This window comes from Ctenopharyngodon idella, chromosome 10 (assembly GCF_019924925.1).
Source record: "Ctenopharyngodon idella isolate HZGC_01 chromosome 10, HZGC01, whole genome shotgun sequence".
Classification (NCBI taxonomy): domain Eukaryota; kingdom Metazoa; phylum Chordata; class Actinopteri; order Cypriniformes; family Xenocyprididae; genus Ctenopharyngodon; species Ctenopharyngodon idella.
The window spans coordinates 821,206-836,266 of NC_067229.1; the positions used below are offsets into that span (position 1 = coordinate 821,206).

Below are 15,061 nucleotides of genomic sequence, written 5' to 3' on the forward strand. Positions count from 1 at the left end.
GCATTGTTGTACATAGCATAGCCCAGAAGTCTAACATATTAGATGAAATGTCTAAATGTCTCTAAGTATTTTTAGAGTTTGCGAAAAAAAAACCCTCATTCCTCTCGCTCCCTCTCTCTCATCCCTCTCTCTCTTTAGGGGTGGAGCGTTTCATTTCATTTCTTCTCATTTCTTTCTGGTGAAATCGTCATCACATCAGTCTGACAAACACAGAAGTTGCATGTAAAGCTTTATTGTTGCTGGATGAAGTCACGCTAAACACATACACATTTCTCCGTTCCGTTTTCGTCCAGCGTGTCTTTAAAACTCGCACATTTCTCCCGTTTTCTTTTCTTTTTTGGGAGTCGCTTCATGTCTGTTTGCCAAGAGACAACGTGTCGAGGGAAATATTGTCCTGCAAGAGCCAAAGAAAAACTCTGAGGAACTTTATATCGGTTGGAGCAGCTTTTCAGTGTTTTATTTCGGTGTAATCGTTGAGTTTGGCGTGTTTGGTGGAACGCTCGCCGCTGGCGTCACGAGTTTGGCCCCGCCCCCTCATCCCTCATTCCATAATTACACGTTCTGAACTTCTGTAAGTATAGCATTATAAAACACATACATGTTTCCATATTTTACTTTATCTTCACTTTATTTTTATGTAATTTCCGCGTAATTTCTTATGTGGCAGAAGCAGTTTAGTTCAAAAACTTTTGTTTTAAAGCGTAAATTTAACTGTTTACAATGTTGTTTGGTATTTATTTTATTATGAGAAATCAGTACATTTTGTAATTGCACTTCATTTATAGCTGTATTAAGTTCAAAGTCGAAGTGTACATTCTTTTTTCTTCATATTTCATTGTTAGCATGCCTGTTAAATAATTGGTTAAATAATAATAGCACTATTGTTCCTGAAACAGAGTCTGAATTTCCTCTCTTAAACGTCTCTATATTTGTGCTTTAGACCACAGACTGTCTGAATAACTTCTGCCAAATGTTTTTATGGTCACATTTGTTCTTTTCCACAGTCTGTCGCACTGACGCAGAGCCACAGACAGCCTAAACTGAACACAGTCTGGAGAAATTATTCAGTATAAAATATAATTATTCCCTAAGGAATTATTCTTAAAAGCTGATCTTGTAATAGTGGCCTTAAAGTGTTGTGGTACCACGGTAATACCTTGTTTTTTGGATGTATAATCAGTGTAACGTGACTCCAGCGCTGGAGTTTGTTGTGTTCCAGCACATGTAAATCATGTTGTGTTTGTAAACGCCTGCAGCTCTGCATCCCAACCGGTTCCAGACCAGCAGTCCGGGCTGTTTCGGTAACCATGGCGACCCGAGGCCACGCCTCCAGCTCGTTAATGAGCAACCACACGAAGGAGCGAGTGACCATGGCCAAGGTCACTCTGGAGAACTTCTACAGCAACCTCATAACCCAACACGAGGAGCGTGAGATGAGGTATATAAACACAGTTTTACAGCTTCACAAAGAACTTTTTATTCTCTACAGTGCATTTGCACACTCAAGTAACACTTAAAATGTTGATATTAAAGAGCCATGACACCAAAACACTGATCTGAGGAGCCTATGAAGCATCAAGAATGGTATAGTCTCCAAAGAACCATATAGCATGAAGAGCATTGGTTCTTGATCAGAAGAGGCTCTTTGCGTTGTTTTTCAGAAGCGCTCTGTTGACCATCTGAAACGGTGGTGGTGTTTTCTGCTTCGTCAGTCAAGCGTGACCCTACATCATTCCTCTGTGGTGAAATACTGTCTTCCTGTGTTGCTTATTTACACAGAGTTCTGTGCTAAAGTCGACACAAAAATGCATATCTGAGCCAGAGCTATTATTGTGTGATCTGACACCGAGTGCTCTGTTGTATACGACACATTCCATTTTGACAAATATAGTATTCTGCATAGTGCAGAAATATTATGAGAAGTGTGCAAATTTGGTTCTTGCGTCTCATAATCTAGAATGTTCTGTTGACAGGCAGCAAAAACTAGAGAAGGTGATGGATGAGGAGGGACTGCCTGATGAAGAGGTAACAAACTTGCACACTTAAGACATGGTCACACCAACAACACTAACGATAAATACAACAATAACTATATTGGCCTCTACACCAGCGGACGATAACAAGTATAATGGTAACTAAATTAGCGTCTGCACAAGTAGACAATAACGACACATATAACTATATTAGCATCCACACCAGCGAACAATAACTATAACGATAACTATATTAGCGTCCACACCAACAGGAGATAACCATAACCATATTAGCATCCACACCAGCGGACAATAACTATAACGATAACTATATTAGCGTCCACACCAACAGACGATAACCATAACCATATTAGCGTCCACACCAGCGGACAATAACTATAACGATAACTATATTTGCATGACTACCCACGGACGATAACTATATTAGCGTCTGCACCAACAGATGATAACTATAGCGATAACAACAACTATATTAGCATCCACACTAGCGGACAGTAACTATAATGATAAGTATATTAGCATCCACACCAGTGGATAACTAAACCGATACTAACTAGTATAATGCTAACTATATTAGCGGACGATAATTTTTTGTTTATTCTAAGCACACGCTGCAGTTTTGGCGTTTGGTGCTTTAAATGCTCGAACTCTTTTGATGGATTCTGATTGGCTGTCAATGTTTTTGTCATCTATTAGCTGTGAAGATCGTTCTGAAAGTGATTCCAACAATATCGTTCCTGTGTGTTGTTAGCTATTGTCGTGGTGTGGACTTCACTATTCTCTCTAACGAACAATTATTAAAACTTTTCAGTTATTGTTCTCGGTGTGAATGGGCCTTTACACACACTATGAGTATATAAATATTCACAAAAATGTTTGTTGCGTTCCAGAAGCGTGTGCGGCGCTCCCAACACGCTCGTAAAGAGACCGAGTTCCTCCGTCTGAAGAGAACTAGACTGGGTCTGGACGACTTCGAGTCTCTGAAGGTGATTGGACGAGGAGCGTTCGGAGAGGTGATTATGATAATGAGCGCAGACGACACACTAATGAAACTGTGTGTGTGTGTGTGTGTGTTATACACTATACAAATGTGTTTCTGATGTCCACAGGTGCGTCTAGTTCAGAAGAAAGACACCGGTCACGTTTACGCCATGAAGATCCTTCGCAAAGCCGACATGCTGCAGAAAGAGCAGGTGACAACTAACCAATGTTTATTATTTTGGCGTTTTTATAATTTTATTTGGTTATTTGATGTTATTTTATTTTTAATTATTTGATTTAGTCATTTGTTGTTTTATTTATTTTTATTTTCTGTCCCAGGTGGGTCATATCCGGGCGGAGCGGGACATCTTGGTTCAGGCAGACAGTCTGTGGGTGGTGAAAATGTTCTACAGTTTTCAGGATAAACTGAATCTTTACTTACTCATGGAGTTCCTGCCGGGAGGTGTGTGTAATAAAACTTCATTTTATACTTTCATACGTGTCTTCATGTTTACATCACTTCATTTTGAAAATCAAATGGATATTTTTGTTTTTAGGCCTTTCATTCAGAACCTTTTGAATGATTCATTGAACTGACTCAGAAGAACTGATTCTTTTCAGAGAATCAGTGCAGATTTGTTGAGTCAGATTGTGCTCTTGATGCTCAAGTACGTGGAATATCAAAGATCCAGTCGAACTCTTGTCTGTCTTCCAGGTGACATGATGACGCTGCTGATGAAGAAAGACACCCTGACGGAGGAGGAGACGCAGTTCTACGTGGCCGAGACGGTTCTGGCCATCGACTTCATCCATCAGCTGGGCTTCATTCACCGAGACATCAAACCAGACAACCTGCTGCTGGACTCCAAGGTCAAACATGCTGCAGTTCTGTCACAGGAAGTGACTCAATAAGCTTCTTCCTGTGCTGACTTCTGCTTTTGCTGGACTTCTTTGTCAGCGAGGCCTCTGATTGGCTGTTTCATCAGATGTGTGTCTGTGTTTCAGGGTCATGTCAAGCTGTCTGATTTCGGCTTGTGCACGGGCCTCAAAAAAGCGCATCGGACCGAGTTTTACCGCAACCTGAACCACAGCCAATCAAACGACCTCAGTGCGTCATATTTGTCTTATTAACATATATTAACATAATTCAGTAACAAATATGCTGAATATATTTAATATTCATGTCCGTATTTGAATATTCTAATCTCTTCTATGAATAATTCACGTTTTTCTCGTAGCGTTTCAGCATATGAACTCCAAGAGGAAGGCGGAGACGTGGAAGAGAAACAGGAGGCAGCTGGTCAGTGATTTCGACGGCTTCATTAGTCCGTTCACTGCAGACAGGAAGTGATGCGTTATGTTGCTCCGCCTCTTTCAGGCCTTCTCCACCGTGGGAACGCCGGACTACATCGCTCCCGAGGTCTTCATGCAGACCGGATACAACAAGCTCTGCGATTGGTGGAGCCTGGGCGTCATCATGTACGAGATGCTGATTGGTGAGAAGTGAACAATATGCAAATGAGAGTGCATCTCGCTTTATATTCTGAAGGAAAAATTAAATTTTAATTATTCAAATAAATTAAATATTGTTTTAAAATAAATGACACCAAAAAGGAAAAAAATAAATAATGCTTAAATATAAATTAAAAATACATTTTAATGATTAAAATAAATCCATTAAATTAATTACGATAACTATAACGATAACTATATTTGCATGAACACCCACGGACAATAACTATATTAGCGTCTGCACCAACAGATGATAACTATAGCGATAACAATAACTATATTAGCATCCACACTAGCGGACGATAACTATATAAGTGTCCACACCAATGGACGATAACTATATCGATAACTATATTAGCATCTACACCAACAGATGATAACTATAGCGATAACTATAACTATATTAGCATCCACACCAGCAGATCATAGCTATAACGAAAACTATATTAGCATCCACACCAGTGGACGATAACTATATTAGCATCCACACCAGTGGACGATAACTATATTAGCATCCACACCAGTGGACGATAACTATATTAGCATCCACACCAGTGGACGCTAGCTATAACGATATCAACATTAACATCCACACCAACAGACAGTAACTATAATGATAAGTATATTAGCATCCACACCAGTGGATGATAACTAAACCGATACCAACTACTATAATGCTAACTATATTAGCGGACGATAATTTTTTGTTTATTCTAAGCACACGCTGCAGTTTTGGCGTTTGGTGCTTTAAATGCTCGAACTCTTTTGATGGATTCTGATTGGCTGTCAATGTTTTTGTCATCTATTAGCTGTGAAGATCGTTCTGAAAGTGATTCCAACAATATCGTTCCTGTGTGTTGTTAGCTATTGTCGTGGTGTGGACTTCACTATTCTCTCTAACGAACAATTATTAAAACTTTTCAGTTATCGTTCTCGGTGTGAATGGGCCTTTACACACACTATGAGTATATAAATATTCACATAAATGTTTGTTGTGTTCCAGAAGCGTGTGCGGCGCTCCCAACACGCTCGTAAAGAGACCGAGTTCCTCCGTCTGAAGAGAAGAAAATAAATCCATTAAATTAATTATTCAAAATAATTTACATTTAAGAAGGAAAAAGTACATTTTAATTAATAAAAAAAATTAATGCTTCAAAATACGTTATTTCAAGAAGGATAAAATTAATTAATTAAATTGATTAAATTAATGCTTAAAAATGTATTACATCTAGAAGGAAAATTTAAATTTTCATTAAAATTAATTAATGCTTAAATACATTACATCAATAAGGAAAAAATACATTTATTAAAGTTAATTAAATTAATGCTTAAATCAATTACATCAAGAAGGAAAATTTACATTTTAATTAATAAATTAAATTAATGCATGAAAATACATATCAAAAAGGAAAAATTAAATATTATTAAAATAAATGAATTAAATTAATGCTTCATAAATTAAATAAATTGAAAACATTACATGTATTTTTTTATTAAAATAAATTAAATAAATGCTTCAAAATAAGTTACATCAAGAAGGAACAATTAAATCAAATTAAATCCTTTTATTAAATAAAAACTCTACAGTGTGCGATGTCTGTGGCGCAGTATATTGACACACGTGTCGTCGCAGGCTACCCTCCGTTCTGCTCAGAAACTCCTCAGGAGACCTATAAGAAGGTGATGAGCTGGAAGGAGACGCTGGTGTTTCCTCCGGAGGTGCCGATCTCGGAGCGAGCCAAAGAGCTGATCCTGCGCTTCTGCTGCGAGGCCGATCATCGCATCGGCGCGGCCGGCGTGGACGAGATCAAGAGGAACGGCTTCTTCGAGGGCGTCGATTACGATCACATCAGGTCTGGTTTTGTAACGCGTGTCTTCGATCATAAAAGCTCACGGTGAGGTTTGATCTAACGAGGGTTCACGACTTGTTCGCAGAGAGAGACCTGCGGCGATCCCCATCGAGATCAAAAGCATCGACGACACGTCAAACTTCGACGAGTTTCCGGAGTCTGACATCCTGCAGCCGACAAGTAAGATACAAACACGGCTGGGCTGAAAACTTTCATTTTGATGAACCGATACTGATTCTTAAATGCCAAGAACCGATCTTTTAGTCTGTGCTGCTTTCAGCACTAAACATTGTGTTAAATCATGCTAGCACCAAATCAATTCATGTTAGCAATGTGTTAAACATGTTAGCAAACATGCTAATTCATGTTAGCAACATGTTAAAACATGCTAGCAACATGCTAATTCATGTTAGCAACATGTTAAAACATGCTAGCAACATGTTAAATCACGTTAGCAATGTGTTAATTCATGTTAATCCATGCTAGCAACATTGCTAGCAACATGTTAAATCATGTTAACAATGTGTTAATTCATGCTAGAAACATGTTAAAACATACTAGCAACATGTTAAATCATGTTAGCAATGTGTTAATTTATGCTAGCAACATGATAAAACTTACTAGCAACATTCTAAATCATGTTAGCAATGTGTTAAAAAATACTAGGAGCATGCCAAAACATGCTAGCAAAGTACTAGCAAGTGTTAATTCATGCTAGCAATGGGTTAAAACATACTAGCAATGTTTTAAGACATGTTAAATCATGCTAACAATGTGTTAAAACATGCTAATTCATGCTAGCAATGTTTTAAAACATGCTAGCAGCATGTTAAATCATGCTATCAAACGTTAATGCTAGCAATGTGTTGTGATAGCAACATGTTAAAAAACATGTTAACAACATGCTAAAACTTGCTAGCAACGTGATAAAACACTAGCAACACATTAAATCATTCTAGTAATGTTGAAACATTCTAGCAGCATGTTAAATCATGTTAGCAACGTGTTAAAACATGTTAGTAACATGCTAAATAGTGCTGGCAGTGTATTAAAACATGTTAGCAACATGCTCAATCTTGTTAGCAAAATACTAAAGCATGTTAGCAACATTTTAAAACAACATGCTAACAGTGTGCTAAAACATACTAGCAACATGGTAAATCATCCTAGCAAATGTGCTAAAACATGTTAGCGACATGTTAAACATATTAGCAATGTGTGAAATCATTTCAGTAGTTGTAAAACATGTTAGCAATATGTTAAATAATGTTAGTAATGTGTTAAAATATACTAGCAATACATACTCATTCATGCTAGTAAAATGCTAAAGCATGGTAGCAACATTCTAAAACATACTAGAAATGTGTTAAATCATTCTAGCAGCATGTTAAATCATGTTACCAACATGTTAATTCATGTTAGCAATGTCCTAAAACATGTTAGCAACGTGTTAAACATACTAGCAATGTGTGAAAACATCCCAGCAGAGTTGTAAAACACGTTAGCAAAAAGCTAAATCATGCTAGTAACATGCTAGCAACATGTTAAAAATGCTTGCAACATGCTAATTCATGGTAGCGGTGTACTAAAACATGCAACAAACATGTTAGCATAATGCTAAACACATTAAGACATGATAAAACTTGCTAGAAAGCTTGTATAACTTTCAGACAAGGCTTTGTCAAGCCAACGTAAAAGTTTGACCCGATGGACTTTACTCTCTAGTTTAGTCTGTGCCGCTTTCAGTTGATTTGTGAAAGAAACTTAATATTATTTGTGTCACGCTTACTATCCAATAATCCCAATACGCTTTTTGCTTTGATACCTTTGATATGAAACAGAGTCTCAGCTTTCCAATTCTGTCAGTTTTATCACTAAGTTCAGTAAATGTTTTTGTCTCTTTAATGTGTGGCTTCCTGTATAGTTCACAGCTTTCGTTCAGAGAGATTTTTTTCCCTTGAGAAAGGGAAACCTGTAGCTGATATACATCCAAAATGAATCAATATTGATTCGTAAGCTTGTGAATCAAAGTTGAATGAAACGGTGAAGTTTGTCTCAATGTCCAGCCCTTGTCTAAACTGTTTTCTTGCTCTGTCGAGGTCCGGCGGTGGCGAGCAACCATCACCCGGAGTCGGACTATAAGAATAAGGACTGGGTTTTCATCAACTACACATACAAGCGCTTCGAGGGTCTGACGGCCAGAGGAGCCATACCGTCCTACATGAAGAGCGGGAAAAGATGAATACTGGAGCGGACGGCAGGTATTCAGGGCCGTGTGGAAAGAAAACCGGAAGTTTTAGTCCATCTACCGAAAACACTACCAAAGAAAACATTTCCATATCCAGTCTTGTCCGTAGAAAAACACTTTTACAACGCTGGATATTTCAACTGCTTTTTATTTATGCTTTTCTGCTCATCAGGATTTAATTTTTATGCTGGAAATCTTTATTTTGTCGGTAAGTTTTAGCAGATCTAATACCAAAAACACTTCATTTGTAGCTCTGAAGTGCTGTGGGTATTTAAAGCTTTATATAAAATATATATATTACATACACACACACACACACGATTCTACAGAACTGGTTCAAAGTCAAAGCTGGAAACGTCTTGGAAAAAAATGTCGTTTTCCACAAATTTTGTATGTATGCAAATTGTATAATATCCAAGGTACACATTTCTAGTAATTGTACAGTTAATTCTCATATTGTATTTTCAGAAAGTTTTGGAATATTTTTCATCTCCCCAAATTTGTCACTACCGAAACACAATAATAATTAATTTATTAAGAAGAGTCACATTGACCTGTTAAGATTCTGTTAACATCTACCTTGTGAATATATTTTTTGCTATTTTTTTTTTTTTTAAATGTTTTCACAGGTAAATCAAAAACAATTACAATTTTAACAATATTTCAAGTGTAATTTATGAGATTTGTTGTATTTTGAATCCAGTCTTTCTTTGTAAAAGGCATAAAGTTTATCATACTGATTTCAAAGTGAAGGATTCATTAGTTTGAATAAACATTGAACCAAACACTATAATAACATCTTAGTTGATAATACTTTATTTTTGACAAAACATCCCATGTTTCGGTCGTGACTGCACATTTTCGGTAGTGACAGTATGTGTTGGTAGTGACCACATCACATGACACAATTTAACTCACATACTAAAACAAATATCATTTTCACAAGTTGAAATTTAGGAGTTAGGGATCGGGACAAACACCTGTCAATTGAAAGTACCCAATAAATGATGATTTTATATATATTAATCTTACTGATATTTTAAATATTATTGCGGAATTCAGTAGATAATAGGAGGATCTTAGTAAACGTCCAAGGTTTGAATACTTAAATGCTTTTTAAATGTATTTCTTGGTTACAGGACAGCAGTTTACACCAATTCTGTAGAATGGCCGATATAGTGCCTTATAACATCATATAGTGATGATAAATCACTTTATCATACAGTTTATTTTGAATTATAATGACAAATTATGGGTGCAGCCCCATTGATGCAGTAGTATTAATATGATATTGATGCATGTGAACGCAGGTGTTTGAAGCTTTCTGACGTTCATTGCTGTATTTGTATATACATTAGGTTTGACTGGTGCTGATTTGACTGTCAAAGGTACGATGGGAGGGTCACATGGTATGGCGCCTTCATAAGCTTTGAGCGAATGGATGTACTGGTGTCGGTACGGTTGATTTTATGTGCGCAGATGTGTCACACAGGCTGTAGAAGCTTTAAATTCAACGGTAGATTCTTGGAAAATATTTCCAGATTTTTTTTCATTTTTTTTTTTTCAATTTTCTAGCATGCAGTGCATCATTAAATATTTTTATATTGATATTTAACCGTCTTTATTTGTATCTGCAGCTGTAGTTTGTAAAGACAGACGTGTGTGTGTGTGTGTGTTTATATCTTCAGTATCAGTATCTTCTCTTCATGTCCAGAAACTCATTTAAAGTTTATAAATATATACAATAAAAATGTTACATGCTTTTTGATTCACTTGTTTAATTTTTTTTAAACATTTTTTGGGTGAATTAACAAGGATATACAAAACTAGTCATGAAATATTCTATAACATTTGCACTTCCAGTCAAAAGTTTGGAATAATTCAGATTCGAGCACCATTTATTTTGAAATATTTTGAGCAGCATATCAGAATGATTTCTGAAGGATCATGTGACACTGAAGACTGGAGTAATGATGCTGAAAATTCATCTTTGATCGCAGGAATAAATTACACTTTACTATATATTCACATAGAAAACAGCTGTTTTAATTATTAAAATAAAAAAAATTTACTGATCAAATAAATGCAGCTTTGGTGAGCAGAACAAAACATTAAAAATATATTTAAAAAAAATCTTAATTATTCCAAACTTCTGACTGGTAGTGTACATGTATTCCTTTAGCAGATGCTTTTATTCAAAACCTCTTACAAATTATATAAAACCAAGAAAACACTTGAAAAGTTTGCTTTATAAATTGTTCACCTGATATTTATTACTCTACTGTCCCTCTATGTACTGTACCATCATCATCTTGACACTAGATGGTGCTGACAGACAGAAAATCCTCCTGTCACTCACAAAAATGCATGGTTTAATAATCTAATGCCCTTAAAAGAGTGATTTGGTTCTTGATTATTAAGCAAATATTGTTTTATCCAAAGCTGTGTGCAGTGCAGTAATGGCAGGGTCTCGCTCAAGGACACAATGGTGAAAAGATCTCAGGTACTTTCAAGTTTGAAGGTCATCTATCCATGAGACCGAACTGGAGTAATCTGTGACTCGAGTTAATATGAAAGTGAATAATTATGACATAGTGAATATAAATGAACGAATAATTGTCCAGTGTTCCATCTCGATCAGTTTAACCTCTCACTCATTGGTCGAGGCCGGGAGGGGCGGGGCCGTTCAGCCGATCTAGCTCGTCGACCTGCGGAGTGGGCGTGGCCCCAGGTCGTGTAGGCCCCTCCCCCATGGCGGTGATGAGGTTTGGGACGCTCCTGCTGCGGACGCACTGGAAGTCCACGTGTCTGCTCTTCCCTTCCTCCTTTTCCCAGGACAGCTGGATGAACGGACGCTGGACGTAGCTGTAAATGACCTCTGACTTGCCGCCTGGACGCCGCTTCACCTTCTCCTTACAGGTGGGATATCCTGGGACACAGAATGAGGTTTCGTGGTGCGTTCGAACGCTAACGTATCTCTCAAGGTTTGAATCTGTGTATATGAGTTTACCCTCGATCCCGATGCGGATGTTTTTCAGGCCTCGCTCCTTCAGCAGAACTTTCGCCACGTCTCTGTTCTCGATGAACTTGAAGAAACGGTAGAGCTTGGTGCTGTAGATGACTTGAGGAACAAGAAAGCAAACGTTAAAAGCTTAGTTCGCCCAGAAATGAAAACTCTGGCAGCATTTTCTTGCACTTGTGTCGTTCCAAACCCATAAGACTTTTTACGATGAAATCTGAGAGCTTTCTGTCCCTCCATTTAAAACTCTAATGCTTCAAAACATTCTTAAAGAGATCGTAAATCCATATGAATGGAGCGTTTTAATACAAGTCTTCAGAAGAGAAACAAGCACTTTATATGATGAATGTTTAATTTAGGCTTTTATTCATATATAAACATTAATCAGCGAACATACAGCTCTCAAATTTGGTAAATGGAAGCTCAAGCATGCATGCTAGAGTTAATATGATTTTATTTTATGATCTCTATACAAACATTGTGTTTTGAAGATAAGAAGATAATGGGTTTGGAATGACATGAGGTTGAGTAATTGATTACAGAATATTAGTTTTTAGGTGAACTATCCCTTTAAGGTGAGGTCACATTTACTGTTGATTGGTGAAATTTCACAGGCGAAATCCTGTCATTTCAATTGGACAAAAAAGTTTTCACTCATATTCAAGTTGGTCACAAGTATTCACCATGCTGACCAGCCAAAAATAAGCACTTGGGTTGAAAGTAGGGCTGCTCGATTATGGCAAAAATCATAATCAAGATTGTTTTTGGTCAGTATTGAAATCACGAATATTGGTGGGCGATATGATCAAAGATCATAAGTTCACAATATGAGTAATTGTAAATATCAGTGAAATTTCACAATCTTCAGCAAAAACTAATACTAGGTTAAAGGGGATCTATAATGCCCCTTTCACAAGATGTAATATAAGTCTCTGGTGTCTCCAGAATGTGTCTGTGAAGTTTCAGCTCAAAATACCCCACAGATCATTTATTATAGCTTGTCAAATTTGCCCCTATTTGGGTGTGAGTAAAAACACACAGTATTTGTGTGTGTCCCTTTAAATGCAAATGAGCTGCTGCTCCCGGCCCCCTTTCCAGAAGAGGGCGGAGCTTTAACAGCTCACGCTTCGGTCGCTCAACAACAACAAAGCTGGAGAATCTCACGCAGCCAAAATGAGGATTGTCAGTAACGGTGTTCAGCCTTACATTGTTTAAACCGGAGTCGACACTGATGGAGAGACTGGAAGAAGTTACAACTTTTAGACGTTTCTGAATGGTTAGTGGATAAATTTATGTAGTTGCTGTGGAGTTGATTCAACTCATCGACTAGCATGTGCCGTCATGTTAATCTTTTGTCCAAATCCAGTGTTGAATTGACCCTCGTTTGTGAAGCAGTCCGGCGTAAAATGACGGCATGTCAACAACACTCTACAACAACAACTCTTTTTTTTCTCTAAAGGAGCCTAACATGGCCCCGCCCCCTTTGTTGTGTGTTCTCAAGTTTTAATTTGCAAATTTTTGTGTTAAAAACTGCACTCACTTTGCGAGTTTTCCTCTCCCATCGGCGGAGGGTGGTCGTGATCCCAGTCGACAGTATCATCGTCCGTGAGGACCACAATGTGACACTCTCGTTCTCCCTCCTGAGCGCTCGAAACCATCGCCGGAACCAACAGCTCCTCCAGAAACACCTCGAACTGCCGCCGGGCGCCGTCATTGGACAGCTCGTGCAGCAGAGCGCCTGATTGGACAGAAACGGTAATTAGTTTGAGCGTATGCAAGTTTTTATTAGTGAACGTTTTTGACTCACTGAGGTCTCGGCATCTGACGGTGCTGTAGTCGAAGTTTATACACAGATAATCACACGCTTCGCGCAGCTCCGCTAAAGACACGCCTTCTGGACAGTGCAGCATGCCAAAGCGGTAATAATCCTGAGCGAAAAAGATGACGTTAGGTTAAAATTGCACAGAATCAGACCAGCGATGAGCTGGAGGGAAGCTGTGACTGTACGTACCAGTATGACTCTGAAGATGTTGGCACCGATGCCCTCTGCGATTTCATATTCACCTTTAGCGTTCGGTCGCGTAAAACTGTGCTGACGCGCGCGTCCAAACATTCTGCGAAAACACACCTCGTTATCACACATTTTGCGTGATTAGAATGATTTATTTAGGTAATCGTATCCAGTACCTCCCAAGCACCGTATCCGGGTAAGTCGTGAAAACGGCGGGATCCACCACAAAATGAGTCCCATCAACTACTAGCGTGACCCGGTCGTGCGATAAAGGGCGTGGCTGTGCAGGCCCCACCTCCTTCGTGACATCAGCCCCGCCCTCTGCGCCTACAGTCATCCTGCTGGCTGCAAATTAAAAAGTTTTAAATCACTTTTTGAGGCTGTAGAAATTAATTTTTCAGTACTTGAAATGTTTCAGGTTTACCTGATTGGGACAGGCGTGTAGCACCTGTTGCGTGCTCCTCCATCATGATCTTCTGGACACTGGCAGACCTGTAAGACAGTCCATATGGTGAACGTAATATTATAAACTCCTTACGCCCGTCTGACTGGCCCTCACTGCGTCCAGCTTAACCCCACAGACACCCAGTAACCCAGAACAAACATGTTTATTTATGCAGAGTAAATGCGACCCATTAAAATACACTTCATCTATGTGTTCTTAATTAAACTTAATCAAACTGCAAGCCAGAGTACATAGTTTTAATACTATAGTATGTTATGTACATGAAAGTATAATTACTATGGTAGGCTGTTTAGAAATCATGGTAGTAAGATACATATCCAATATACTTTATTGTATATTTTTGTTATGGTGGTGCAAAGTAGTAAACAGACTTAGCTAATTTATTCCTAACAAATATGCAAATAGCCAACCATAGATTGTACATAAATTCAAACAAATTTAGAGCTCAAGAAAGAAAACGAACACTTTTTGGTTTAACTAAACTATCGCTTTTTTTTTTTTTTTTTTTATAAATATGTTGATATTTAGAATATTTGTTACTCACCGGAGTGTCTGCTTTCAAAACATTCAGACCCTTCAGAACCTTCCTGCACCGCGAGACAGCGGCTCCATACGGCGCACGGATTAACCGACATTAATCCAATAAAAGCGCGGCGCTCACGTGAGGCCGGTGTCCAGGGCGGGATGCGCGCGCAGAGGTGATGTCTGAGGACTAACTTACAACAGCGAGTAAAACGAGTCAACTTGACAGGTTTGGTTGGAATTATAAGGTTCTATCTGACATTTTTTGTCAAAATCGAGTTATTCACATGTTTCTATTCTGTTACAACTTATTTACATGCGATTTTTTAAAAAAGTTGTGTACATTTTGGGACTTTTTTTTAGAAAACAAAAAGGTTCTAGATATACAAAGGAGTAAGAATGCAAAAACTTTGAAGCTCAATATCTCAAAACTGATCAATGCAAATAGAATGTTATAA

At 38.1% G+C, this 15,061-nt stretch overlaps 2 protein-coding genes across 2 annotated transcripts; one reads left to right on the forward strand and one right to left on the reverse strand.

The window, feature by feature from the left end:
* Positions 1–100: 100 nt before the first annotated feature.
* On the forward strand, positions 101–10,353 carry stk38b (serine/threonine kinase 38b). The gene is made up of 13 exons (XM_051908245.1): positions 101–571; positions 1,257–1,438; positions 1,974–2,025; positions 2,885–3,007; positions 3,104–3,187; positions 3,315–3,438; positions 3,691–3,845; positions 3,981–4,083; positions 4,214–4,275; positions 4,354–4,471; positions 6,121–6,340; positions 6,423–6,517; positions 8,437–10,353. The coding sequence occupies exons 2-13, from the start codon at positions 1,308–1,310 to the stop codon at positions 8,577–8,579; spliced, it is 1,410 nt and encodes a 469-aa protein (XP_051764205.1). The 5' UTR covers positions 101–571; positions 1,257–1,307; the 3' UTR covers positions 8,580–10,353.
* A 138-nt stretch (positions 10,354–10,491) lies between these two features.
* kctd20 (potassium channel tetramerization domain containing 20) lies at positions 10,492–14,958 on the reverse strand. Its single transcript, XM_051908254.1, has 8 exons — positions 14,626–14,958; positions 14,040–14,107; positions 13,792–13,960; positions 13,616–13,718; positions 13,412–13,532; positions 13,145–13,342; positions 11,596–11,706; positions 10,492–11,514 (listed from the first exon to the last, which is right to left on the reverse strand). Exons 2-8 carry the CDS (start codon positions 14,083–14,085, stop codon positions 11,240–11,242), a joined length of 1,023 nt encoding a protein of 340 aa, XP_051764214.1. The 5' UTR covers positions 14,086–14,107; positions 14,626–14,958; the 3' UTR covers positions 10,492–11,239.
* Positions 14,959–15,061: the final 103 nt, after the last annotated feature.